General features: G+C 40.6%; 1 protein-coding gene across 1 annotated transcript in view; it reads left to right on the forward strand.

The window, feature by feature from the left end:
- The window catches only part of LOC140142310 (NFX1-type zinc finger-containing protein 1-like), a 13,816-nt gene extending 669 nt beyond the window's left edge, over window positions 1-13,147 (forward strand). Inside the window, 7 exon segments of the mRNA XM_072164278.1 lie at window positions 304-1,741; window positions 1,744-2,615; window positions 2,618-3,129; window positions 3,132-4,176; window positions 5,079-7,814; window positions 8,441-8,753; window positions 9,548-13,147. Coding sequence (XP_072020379.1) covers window positions 304-1,741; window positions 1,744-2,615; window positions 2,618-3,129; window positions 3,132-4,176; window positions 5,079-7,814; window positions 8,441-8,753; window positions 9,548-9,559 — 6,928 coding nt within the window. The 3' untranslated portion in view covers window positions 9,560-13,147.
- The last annotated feature ends 962 nt before the right edge of the window (window positions 13,148-14,109 follow it).

The raw sequence follows: 14,109 nt of genomic DNA on the forward strand, positions 1-14,109 counted from the left end.
GCACATTCTTTTAAAATATACTTGTAATTATTTTCATTATACAGGTTGTCCTAAGCAACATGTACAGCTCTTTTAACAAATGATATACAATGGCGTCACAATCAAATAAGCTTCCTCCGGGAGCCAGACCTAAAACGACATTTACAAATGGCCCGAGACGTGAAGGTCGAGGACCACAAAGTACAGGTCGGAATAGTCGTGAGCCACCAAAAGGATCCTATTCACAGCGAGGTTCAGCATCTTCTCAGAGTTCAGGAAGAAAGCAGAATAAATCGAACCAACCTTTGCGGCCACAAAATTCAGACAAAGCTCCTCTCCCAGACGTGAGAGTTCAGAAGCAGGGAATAGGAATGATCACAAATTCAAGAACACTAGTGGGCGGAGACAAAATAATGACGACAAGCATGACAAGAAAGACGACAAGGATGGCAACAGACGAGGTACAGCTGCGAAGGACAGAAGAAGACCAACTAATAGATCATCTGAACCTGACAGGTGTAGAAGAAGGGATAGACCTCTAGATGTGTATCGGCTGAAGGAAATGCTGGACAAAGACCCAACAGAAATCGTGATGGAACTTGCAACAGAGAGAAGTGGATGGAAAGAATTCTTGGAAAGGAGCAACATAACTCGAGATATTGTAGTCTTACTTTTGGAAATCATGGCTAAGGCATGCCTTTGCACAGGTTCGCCGAAAAATCTAAACAGCTTCCTGGCATTTGTGTGCCAGTCTGCTTTCCTAAGTCGCCATTTGTCCCCCTTTATAAGCTCACTATCTAGCGTGGGAAGCACATCGACTAATGAAGCGTCTGATGAAGAGCTGCAACCTGGTCGAAACATTGTAAAACTGTCACAGACTATTTTGCAATGCCTTCAAACATTAGCTTTGGACGATGTGTCAGTAAATGCTGTTCTACTAGAATTCGTGTACAAAAGCAACAATAAAATACCAGATGATGTGAAAGAAGAAGTTGTTGAACTGAAAGTAATGTGCGAAGATCTTCAGAATAACCGTGACAAGGTTAATGATCGAGAGATGGTGAGAAGCCAGTATAAACCGCCACCGGATGACTTCCGAGGAATTCCAATCATTCCTGAAATCAATGAAATAGGCAAGATAAAAAGACCATTTCTGAGACACAACCTAATTAAAGGTAAATATCAGGATACGGAGCATTACTTGGATGTCCAATTTCGTCTACTTAGAGAAGATTTTGTCGCACCCCTCCGAGAAGGCGTAGGAGAATATTTAGACAAACAAGAAGATTTTGAGCAGAATCCACGCAGAAGACTTCAAGATGTCCGTCTGTATTATGGTGTCAGGATTATACGACCTGTCATGACTCGGGACGGAACGGGGCATTTGATACAGTTCGATACAAGTCCTTTCAAGAAAATCAGATGGGAATCCAGTAAGCGGCTTATTACTGGATCGCTACTTTGTTTGACCAAGGATAATTTTGAGACGGTCATATTCGCTACTGTAGAAGAAAGAGACGTGAGATATCTTCAAAGAGGTCAAATAGAAGTAAAGTTCATTAGACTTCCTGATGCAATTGGCAAAGCGTCAGAGGCAACATTCTTGATGGCGGAAACGAGTGCATATTTTGAGAGTTACCGGCACGTATTGGGAGGTCTGAAGGAATACACAGAAGCTAGCCTTCCAATGAAGCCATATATAGTCGAAGCATCCGGAAAGGCAAATCCACCGATATACTTAAGTGACTTCACTGATTCAGAACTCTATATGACCTGAGATTGACATCTCAAAGACAGAAGGATGATGACAAAGATCGTGCATCAAACGGAGCCGAGAGCGAATGTGCTTCCGCTGTGAATGAAGATTCCGAAGATTCTGACTCTAAAGACGAAGATTTTATCTCTGTTTTGAGGGCAAATCACAGTGGCTCAGATTCAGATTCGAGAGATATCACTTTACACAACTATGTACAACGTAAATTGAGGGCAGTGAATGTACTAGAACCTGGTACATGGCCGGAAGCTGATACATTGCACTTTGATGAGTCTCAGCTAGAAGCATTCAGGGCTGCACTAGCAAGTGAGTTTGTCCTTATTCAGGGTCCACCAGGCACGGGCAAAACATACGTCGGGTTAGAAATCGTCAAAACACTCCTGTTTAATTGTCACGCATGGTGCCATGGAGAATCAGAAGAAGACTGGGATTTCCGTCCGATACTGGTGGTTTGTTACACAAACCATGCCCTGGATCAGTTCTTAGAAGGCATTTATCAGTATGAACAAGGTGTAGTTCGTGTTGGTGGTAGATGTAAAACCGAGAGTTTGCAAGAGTGTTGCATTTATAACATCAGACAGAAGAAGAAGAAATTGCGTCAAGTTCCAGAACACATTCGTCGTAGAAGGACAGATATGACAGAGTACTATGATATGAGAAATATACTTGTGGCAGCCCATGAAAGGATTGCCCTAGCCCAAACTAGAGTACTAGACCCGACGACCCTCTACTCTATGCAAATCATATCTCAAGAACAATATCGAAGCCTTATGTCATGTAACAATGAGAATCCTATGTATGTGTGGCTTGGACTCGATGGAAGAGGACTTCCTAAAGTACCTTCAAAACGTAAAAAGCAAGAGGGCAAGCCGGCGATGATATTGACGAGGAGGAAGACGAGGAGGAAGACGAGGAAGAAATAGATATTGCTGAGGAAGCAGTACTTTTAGCGGAGCAAAGAGAGCTTGGAAACGATCCAACCTTCTTAAAGTACAGAGAAGAAAGTCGAGCCAATTTGATGCGTGAGTTTGCATTTGTGCCCAGACAACGATTCAATGGCGAAAGCATCAAAGACAAACAGGAAAGACTCAAAATTGAAAAGGCGATTGAGTACGCAATCAATGATACATGTATCATGCCTGCCGAAGATGCTGATAGGGTTGAAGACGTATGGCTTTATTATCCTCAACGCTGGAGCCTATATCGCTATTGGTTGACAAGATTCATCAAAACTCAAGAAAGAAGCATGCTTGTGTATCAACCCGCCTATGAACGTCTATCAGAAGAGCGCAAAGAGATAGACAGAGAGGAGGACTACCTCATCTTGAAGGAAGCAAAGGTGATTGGATTAACCACGACAGGCGCGGCTAAAATCGAGCACTACTTCAACGAATACGTCCTAGGATCATAGTGGTTGAAGAAGCAGCCGAAGTGTTAGAAGCTCATATCATCACAACTTTGAGTCAAGACTGTCAACATCTGATCCTAATCGGTGACCATCAGCAGCTACGTCCAAACCCTACTGTATATCGATTGGCTAAGAACTACTACTTAGATGTCTCTTTGTTTGAACGAATGATTAACAACGGGTTACCGTGTTATAGGCTGGGACAACAGCATCGCATGCGTCCTGAAATCTCTATTTTGATGAAGGAGCACTTTTACGACGGACTTCAAGATCATACCTCAGTGATGAGCTTTAGTGCTGTCAAGGGAGTTGCGAAGAACATGTTTTTCATACAACATGATCAGACAGAGTTAAAGATAGATGACAACAAGAGTAAGTCAAACTTACACGAAGCAAAGTTCCTTGTCGAACTCTGCTACTATTTCCTTCAACAAGGTTATGACCCATCACAGATCACTATTCTGACAACTTATACTGGACAACTATTCAATTTCAAACGACTTATGAGCAAAGAGAAGTTCGAAGGTGTACGTGTGAGTGTTGTTGACAACTTCCAAGGAGAGGAAAACGAAATAATTCTACTCTCACTCGTTCGCAGCAATGAGGAAGGATCCATCGGATTTCTGAAAGTTCAAAACCGTGTTTGTGTAGCACTATCTCGAGCAAGAACGGGATTATTCTGTATTGGAAATGTACCACTTCTAGCAGAGCAAAGTAGTTTGTGGAAGAATATCATGAAGACTGTGACAGCGACTGCGCAAATCGGTCCAAAGATACCCCTAGTGTGTCAGAATCACCCAGATACTGTAACAGAAGTATCGAGTCCGGAAGACTTCTCAAAGCTGGTTCCTGATGGAGGATGTTCACTCCGGTGCGATGCTAGGCTTGAGTGTGGGCATGCTTGTAGATTGTTCTGCCACCCCAAAGATCCTAAACATGAAGAATACAAATGCATGAAGGATTGCTCTACGATATGCCCTCGAGGGCACACGTGCTCTCTAAGGTGTTATCAAGAATGCAAATGTCAAGTGTTACTAACGAAGCTCTTTGTGAAATGCCAACATACCGGAAAGGTCAAGTGTCATGAGGATGAGACAGCAATATGCCAGAGGCCGTGCTCAAGAAACTTACCATGTAAGCACGCGTGTCCTGCAAAGTGTGGCGAAGAGTGTCCGGAAGAGTGCCAAAAGCCATGTCCAAAGAAATTAAGATGTGGTCATAATTGCAAACGAAGATGTGGAAAGCCTTGCTCGACTACAGCCCAATGCAAGGTTAGGGTTGAAGTGAAACAATCAAAATGTGAGCATACTTACTGGGTGGATTGCAAAGATGACCCAAGATGGCGTTCTCTACAACAGCACCCACAATGCAACTTGCCGTGTGGGCGCATTTTGAAATGTGGTCACAGATGCAACAAATTATGCTTTGAAAGTTGTCAAAGAGAATGCCGAAATATGGTCAATAAAACTTGGCCGACCTGTAAACACAGTGTTAAACTGTTGTGTATGTATGCCAACGTTGCTGTTTGCAGGGCAATGATAACAAAACCTGGCCAACATGCGACCACCAACTTGATGAGATGATGTGTTGCAATGCTCAAAATGCTGTGTGTCCGAGGCCGTGTTCCAATCGACTACCATGTGGGCATCGGTGTATAAAGCTCTGTAGAGAACCTTGCGAGCCAACTCAGTGTAAATTGTCTTGCAGGCGTATTCTTTCTTGTGGACACTCATGTAGGAAGAAGTGCAATGAGCCTTGTGATGTCACCACATGTAAATCTCAGTGTAAAAGAACTCTCTCCTGTAAGCACAACTGCCAGAGAAAATGCAACGAGCCCTGTGACGTCACTACCTGCATATTGCCGTGCAACAGACTTCTTCCATGTGAGCACCAGTGTCAGAAGATTTGCAACGAAACATGCGAAACTCGTTGCAGTCGACAGATGTTGAAAAGTATGCCTTGTGGACATTACACCGAAGTTCCGTGCCATGTAGATGTCAATCAAGTCAAGTGCGTTCAAGATTGTTTGAAGATTCTTGCATGTGGTCATCGATGTCAAAGAAAGTGTGGCTATCCGTGCACTGATGTCTGTAAAGAAAACCAGGAAAAGGAAATCTTAGATTGTGGACACAAAGTCACAATTCCCTGCGACCAAAAGCCAGACCACAGCATGTGTATGAAGAAATGTGTGAAAAAACTGACATGTGGGCATCTATGTCAAAGGTTATGTAGTGAGAAATGTGAGGAAATATGTACAGCGATCGTAAACAAGGAGCTTCCGATTTGCAAGCACAAGTGCAAATTACCATGCCCACAAGACCCTAAAACTATCAAATGTGGCAAACCTTGCAGTAGGATTCTTCAGTGTAAGCACAAATGTGCTGCTAAGTGCGGCGAGCCTTGCACTACCCAGTGCCGAGTAAAAGTTAGAAAGCGACATCCAACGTGTGGTCATTACTTAAAAGTACTGTGCTATGAAGATATTGCAACAAAGACCTGCAGAGAACCATGTCTGGAAAAACTACCGTGTAAACACAATTGCCCAAAAAAGTGCTTTGAACCATGCAAAACGGTTGAGGATACTTCTAACGAACAGCCAGACACAAGCAAAGATTCAAGTGGCAGTTTGTTTGTAGACCTGTACAAATATGCAGTAGACGCGTTCATGACACCACCTAAGTGGCCAGTCTGCAAGGAAAAAGTTCAAAAGAGTGCGAAATGCGGGCATCAAATAGAATGCCTTTGCTGTGAAAATCCAGACAGTATTCTGTGTTACAGTCCGTGTACAAAGGTCCTTCCATGTAAACATCAATGTCCAGGAGTGTGTTCAATGAGGTGCGAAACAGTCCAGTGTAAAATCATCATCACCAAAAGAATACCTAGATGTGGCCACGTGGTTAACATGAAATGCTACGAAGAGCCGACAACTGTCATTTGTCAAAAACCATGTGCAAGAAAATTACCATGTAGACATCCATGCTCCAAGCGGTGTTCAGAAACATGCGTCATACCTGGGGATATTTGTCGGGAATTGGTTACGAGAAAGCTTCCTGAATGCGGCCACGAAACGAAACTGCAATGCCATCAAGATCCATCAAAAATGAGCTGTAGAAAGATGTGCACGAAGAAACTCAAATGCGGACATACGTGTCGCAACACTTGCCATCCTTCTTGGCAAGCATGTGAAACGAATTGCCGTGTAAAGGTGCATAAAAAGATTACAAGATGTGGGCACACAGTGAAACTACCATGTCATCTGGATCCAGATTCAGGACTGTACTGTGAACACAAATGCGAACAACAACTTGAATGTGGACATGAGTGTAAAGAAAAGTGCGGCAGAACATGTACAAAGTTGTGTAAAGAGACGGCTAATGTGAGGAAAGTATTGCCATGTAAACACGTGGCGAGAGACGTTGCATGTTTTGAAAACCCAAGTGATGTGTTTTGTCGGGAGCAGTGCACCAACCGGTTAGAATGTGGTCATGAGTGTAAGAATGTGTGTGGAGAATGTACCCATCGTGTCGGAGGAAGAGGAAGTAAATCACCAAGTTGTGCGGAGGTTTGTCGCAAGCCTCTTCTGTGTGGTCATCAATGCCGATCCAAATGTCGTGATTGCTTTGGAGGGCGAATACATCAAGACTGTAGAGTACCCATCAATGAAGTTATTCTACTCTGTGGATGCAAAGTAAAAGAGCAGTGCTCAAAATTGTTATCTTTAAGACATGTTGCATATAGGCAATTGTGTCTCTTGCAGCAGCACAGCCGCATTCATAGTAGACAAGAAGATGAAATACAAGACAGTTGCACACATAATCCATCATCATCCGGATACTGCAACGAGCCATGCACGAAGCTACTTCCATGCAAGCATACTTGTATAGGAATCTGTGGCGAGCCATGTATAGAACTCTGTCGTTTCTGCAAACGCAGAGAGGTACTAAAGATATTCCCAGAATTTCGAGCGGAGACTGATCCATGCTACATGAAACTGGAAGAATGTGGTCATATCTTCGAAGTAAACGAGTTGAAAAGGAAACTGAGCATGGTTTCTCTAACAGATCAATGTGTCCCAATTCTTCCCGTAACATGTCCAAAGTGCGGAGCGTCCATCTGTGAGAGGCGTTTCAACGAGCATTCGTCAGCAGTCACCGAGTCTGTCGAGTATGTTTATGAACTCCTGCGCGAAGAAACATCATCGGGATTGAAAGAGGCTGCAGAATTACTCTTACGAAGTAAATACAGTCATACGACGCAAAGGGTAATGCAAACTAACCCCGGAAGGCGTGGGTTTAGAGGTAGACCAAAAATGGTTTCACAGACTGTTAGACGCAAAGCTCAAGCAGACATGGCATGGAAACTTAAGCTTCTGGAGAGTCTTGACAAAGTGCAGCCTACGACCTCGCGTTCTGTGTCCAGAGACGATCATGACCACTTAATCACCCGATGTACTAATATGCAAAAGGCTATTTTGCAGGAAGTCAGGGTACGCCTTGAAAAACTTCTGGATGAGAAAATTTTCCTGACGGAACAAATAGCGGATGATCTGGGTTGTGAATTGGAGCGTGTACAATGGTGTGCTGCATTGGAGAAGTTAGTCCAAGATAACCTTGACGCTTACAGGAGCCGAAGGATAGGCAGCGAGCCTGACAGGTAAGATTTTTTTACCTGGTGAGTAGGGGTGTTGGTGTGATTCAGTGTGGGGTGTGGGGGTGTGTGTGTGTTGATTTTTGAGGGTGTGTGTATATAAATTGAGTGTGGATAGGGGTGTAAGTGCGAGTAGGTGGGTATGGTGTGGAGGCGTGTACGCGCAAAATTTTGAAACAGACAAACGGTTTCCTAATAATATAGATGTGGACGTGTACACAAAGTAGTGGAATATAATTTATAGACTATTCCACTTTCCTGTCACTGATGGGGTGTACATGTATATACATGTCACGTATTATAAAATACGAAACCGATAACAAGGAGGGTGTCAGGTGATTATCAAATAACGAAAGCGAGGACAAGAAGCAATTGATATCGATATTCACCCCACAAGTGCCAATTATAAGAATTGCTCTATAGGTTGTCACCAATTTTCCTTTTTGTAGTTAAGAGTACGTAGCAGAACACTGAATTTGTACCGACTTCCCACACTTTTCATACAAGGAACAAAAGGAGCTTTTTTTAGAATGAAAATTTGGTGATCATGGTGAAAGAATTTGTCTGACATGAATAGCGCACTATGGTCTAAATTATTCTTCATTTTGCTGTGTTGTTTACTCTATTTACAGGCCAAGTGTTGCAAAGGGTGTAGAGATCATCACATCACCTAGTCCATTTACTGTCCAGAGACAGCAAGAAGTGGTACAGACATTAGGAACGAGTTCGTACGAACAACTGGCAGCTATCCTTAAAGGGGAACACACACAACTGAGTAGGGAAGATTTAATTGATATGCAACGGAAACAGATGGGCTTCCTGGCCGGAGATTGGTTCAAATGTTCACGTGATCCAGATCATATGTTCCATTCTCGCGCACATATCCGACGCAGAAATTCCGCAACATCAACAGATATAACTGCATCCTGTCCTTGGTGTGAAAAGGTATTTAATAATTTACATACGGCTTGCACAAGAAATATATACATTACAACAAACACAATTCAATCTTGGCAACATTATTAATTTGTTATTAAGGGGTCGGTCACCCACCTTTGCACGGTATTTTTGTGGTGCCTGAGAGCACATCGGACATATTGAATTGCATTCCGAATACGAAGAATGTCCTCATGATATTAAATAATTTTGATTTTTTGAAATTCGCAATGTAATACACATTTTATGATATGGCAAATGATTAAAAATTGATATTTTTGATATTTAAGAGTACTCGAAGTAATTTTTTAAATCTAATGGTATTTACTTAAAGTATATGTAGCTGGGAGGGAGTGGGAGGAAAGCATTGTTTTATTCGGCTGTCATTTTGGAAAAGTGGCGTGAATTGTAGTACCCGGGTTGAGATACGTAATACCAATTTGTTTCACAAAATTTCAAAATTCATGGAGTACTTTTGTGATGCATTAAGAGAAAACGCATGATTGTCCCTCAAAACAGAAGTATTTTTGTTGTTGTATTGATTTTTTGATTTGAATGCTTGAATCATAAAAGACGATGGCAACTTTTTTCTTGCAAATCAAAAGTCAGCATTCATTATGTTTTAGCGCACAGACTTTCCCATTGTGTGTGACAAATATAACTTTTGAATATAGTATATTCCTGAAACTAACGTAACACTTGCCGTATTGGTAGGCAATTTGCAATTGTACCAGACCCTTTTAAAACAATTATAGCGCAACTTAACAATATGAATAATCAGTCTTTTATCTTACACGTTTCAGGCATACATGTGAACAGAAGCAATGTAAGCTCAGCACGACCAGCAATCATCAGTTTCTGAGGAGAGGTATAAAACATGCGCCACACCTACTCAAAACTGGATCAAATACAATTCTGGCATATAACCAGACCTTCATCTGTACTTCTTAGACTCGACTTCCTGGCTGACTCAATGTTGGATGTAAGGTCACAAGAAAGGGAAGCAAGCTTATAAAGATCGTACAATATGGGCTTTTAAAAATTGTGCTATTCCAGAAAAAAAGGGAATAAATTTTCCATAAAAGAAACGTCTGGATTTCCATATTTGCTTCTTGAAAACGACTGGAATTCTTCCAGTTGTTAATGTTATTGGAAAAAGGTTGGAAATGCAATATAATTATGATAAATCGCGGAATTGTGAGCCTCAAATTGCACGAACAGTTTTCTAGATTAGCCCATTACAGTTCCTGTACTAATCATGCTAGTGGAAGATATTAGCAAAGCTATCAGCAATGGTTTTATAAATAAAATGGTCACGTCTTCAAATTGTACGGAAAATGAAACTGATACAAATATAGAACTTATAGTTGCTTTCTTTCACTCCACAACTTGTAAATATGGCTACGTTGATGATTATGTAAGGAATTATACGATGAAAAGGGGCTTATTATTGTTCAAATTTAAGATATATCATACTTGACCATTATTATACACTTCTCGGTAAACAATCTGAAAACGTTGTAAAGGTGTCATGTTGAAGAAAATGGGCGATTCAATTTATGCACCCCTGTGGAAGACATGACCTTGATCTCCCATACAGGGGGTGTAGGTTTCTAATGGAGTCACCCATTCAGGTAACCCCCATTTGAAATTCACACTCCCTGTGTGGAAGATTATAAGGCCATATCTTCCATAGGGGGTGTATGGATTTCAACTGGAATAGCCCAATATCAAGCTCCATCGTCAATGAAGAAGGATAAAAGACACGTGTGTCTTGTAATTAATATGATAAACAGTACGTTTATCAAATTAGGTCTTTGTATGAAAGCATGTATATTTTATTCCAACTTTTTGTATACCAAAATGTAGGATGCTGTAACCATGGGAACTACTATGTAAATAAAATCATCCAGTCGTATAGCGTAGCTTAAATTGAAGCTACTAATTTATGCTAGTGGAGGAGGTAACTACGTGTTGAGAAATAGTTTTATAAAATTTATAAAATTGTATAATAGGTCACAAACAGGCGTGTCTTTAAACATACATGTTATCAAAAATTGAAACGACGCAACAGGCTGTTACTGACACCATAGACTTCAAGATATGACTGATATTTCTTTGAGCTGATACTCGTTTCCTTCTACTGCAGTCTTCATTTATACTGGAAGTATTACGCCTAACTTGTAAATATGGCAAACATTGATGATTATACAAGAAGTAATATTTCGAAGATGGGACAATCTAAAATCTTTAAATTTAATTAACTATAAATTTCACACTATTTTAAAAGTTGTAAATATACATGTACTAATGAGTAACAATGCAAGCACCCTCATCAATGTGGAAGGATAAAAGATACATGTACCCTGTACTATAATAAGTTGATGCCGGTCTCTGTATCAAAACACATAATCTTAATATGTCATATAACGATGACATATTAATCTTTATAATTTAACAAATATTCTCTGCCTATGTTTGTGCAATGGTATAAATATATCACTTTGTCAAATTTGGACTAGTCCGTTTCACTCGCCGCCTCATGGAATGGATAAAAGTCAAAGTTTGATATCGTACTATACTTCTTACCAATGCACCCTCAGGCATTCAATATTTGTATACTATAACCATGTAACCCTGTATATGCAAAATGAAGGCTGATGTAACTATTGTAGCTACTTCCGGGTAGTATCTAAGTAATAGTAGTATACAATAGCTTAAATTGAAGACTATTATATTCATGCTAGTGTAAAAAGTAGGCCCTATGTATCCCACTCCCCACGTTTTCAGAAATAGTTTTAAAATATAATAAATTATAAAGAAAAGGGTCTACATTGATGACTATGTAAGGAGTGATACGACGAAAAGGGGGAATTATTGTTCAATATTTAAGATACTTAACCTGTACTCCCAGCTAACACACTACGTTTTCACGACATTCGCGGACGTTGGACTTAGGTTGTCATTTACGTTGTAAATACGTAAATCTGTGAACTCGTATTCGTGTAGTGACAACGTTATTTTCGACGTTGATTTTTCGGACGTTGATATAACATCATTATGACGTTGTAATGACGTTGTTTCGACGTTGATGCAATGTTTGACCAGACCTGGTGACAACGTTTGAATAATACGTTCAGAAAACGTTACACAAATACGTATCTGAAAAATAGTTTAGATATTGACACTATGGAATGTAAATTCTTCCATTCCAAGGAGTTTGTTGTCCAGCCAAAATTTTCTCATCGTTTCGTTTGACGATCGCCTCTAGGCGTGAAACTCAAAGTAACGACTTCTATTCCTGAAGTTTAAACTTTAAATTTTTATACGCTCTCCCTTTTTGGGATTGAGCATCATTGTTGCCGGATGTTAATATAATGTCTTTTAAGACATTAAAATCACGTTGTTTCGACGTGGTTAAAACGTGGTTTAAAAGTCATGAACTGACCCAGATACAACGTCATCTACGGACGTCGTTAGTACGCAAATTTATGACGTTGTTTCGACGTATAAAGTTTGTTATTACAACGCCGTGTAAATGTCATGGTCTGACCCCGATACAACGTAATCTCCGGACGTCGTAATTACGTTAATTTGTGAACTCGTATTCGTGTTGTGATTTTCGGACGTTGATATAACGTCATAGTGACGTTGTTTCGACGTTCACAACTTGACGTCGAAACAACGTTATAATGACGTTACATTAACGTTCGGGAATAACGTTCTCACGACACGAATACGAGTTCACATCCATATATTACGTTTGTACGATTTTATATAACTTTTAGACAACGTTGTAACAACGAAAAATTGTTAGCTGGGCTGTACCTTTCAAAAGCTGTACATTTTCATTTTGAAGCAAATGTCAAGCTCTCCCGTCAATGTAGAAGGACAAGAAGCGTTCTCGACGGGAATTCATAGTAAGTTATGGTATTTCTACGAGTACGTCACAGGTTATCATAGTACCGGTACAGCTGGACGTTGTCATGGTTATGATGAAGTCAAACGCACAACTGACGAAAGCTCGACCACTCATAACAACGACCGGTTGCATCGGTACTGTGATAACCGACGGCGTACGCGTAGAAATACCGCAACTTATCAGACATGTATCCTTTATATTAATAAATACGTACTATCAAGAAGTAGCGAGTTCTCTGTATCTTATACCTGAATTTCGTGCAAAACAATATAGGCTTATGTAACCGCGCGCGGGGGTTCTTGATGAGGGTACGAGGATGTGCAGCAGATTCGGGTGCATTTCAACCATTTAGATTAGACTTGGGGTGCATTTTCAGCCCTTTTAGTTTATTGATGACCCTCAATTTCATGAAAATCTGGTTTAAGAAAGCCACATTTTTTAAAATGTTACAAAACTTGGTATAAATTATAAATTATTGTGGGTCTGTTTTTCATCAAATTCTGTTTAAAGTTGGATAATTTTTGCGGTGTCCCCGCCGCACATCCCCACCCAAACATCCCCCCCCCCCTTTCCCGATGAGTCGATATTGAATTATACATTTCAAAATCAGCCGTGAAGTAGCCTATCGTATGTATGCCGTGTACGTGTGGAAATGAGACGAGCGTAATGTCATGGTACGGTCAACGTTCGCAGAAGCGTTGCATGATAGATCACGAGACAGATTAAGAACTGATTTTTAGCAATTACGACATAGTGAGGACATAGTCCATGCATATCCATTATCATTATGACGGGATACGCCCATACCTATTCATACCTGTCTGGACTCTTAACGCAGGCGAACATACATAGTTGGATCCATCACTTACAAGTGACAATCGAAGCCATAATCACTCTCTTCAGTGCAGTGCTGTTTCCACTTTTTAAAGATTCTATCAAGTCCACCGAGCCGTATGATATTTATTATCTGAATTGTACAACGGAAATGTAAGTAGCAAAGTGTATTACAAAATGGCTAAACCAATCAACACGATAAAGGGTCTTCAAATTCTTCGTTTCCCCTAAGACTTTTGGAAATAAGTCAAAAAGTGTCTTTTTAAATTAAAAAATATACAAAATATATTTTGATACAACTGGTCTAATGTTGAGTTCGGTCACAATGGCTCTTTAGGCTGAGTTCACATTGAGCGTGTTTATAGTGGGAGCAGATGTGCGGTACATTGCGGTACAATTTCTACCCGGTTAGAGATTATCCGGATACTTGCCCACTATAAACACTAGCAGTATATGTATGTACGGTACATCGATATCCTTCTCAACCGAAGGATATTGTGGCTAGATATTTAGTGCACAGCGCTATGTTGAACAAAGGGGAAGTCGTGCGATTTGTTTGTTAAAAGCAATTTCTCAATTGATTTCATTACATTGAAAGGTAAAGATTGA

The sequence above is a fragment of the Amphiura filiformis genome, chromosome 20 (genome assembly GCF_039555335.1).
Source record: "Amphiura filiformis chromosome 20, Afil_fr2py, whole genome shotgun sequence".
Taxonomy (NCBI): domain Eukaryota; kingdom Metazoa; phylum Echinodermata; class Ophiuroidea; order Amphilepidida; family Amphiuridae; genus Amphiura; species Amphiura filiformis.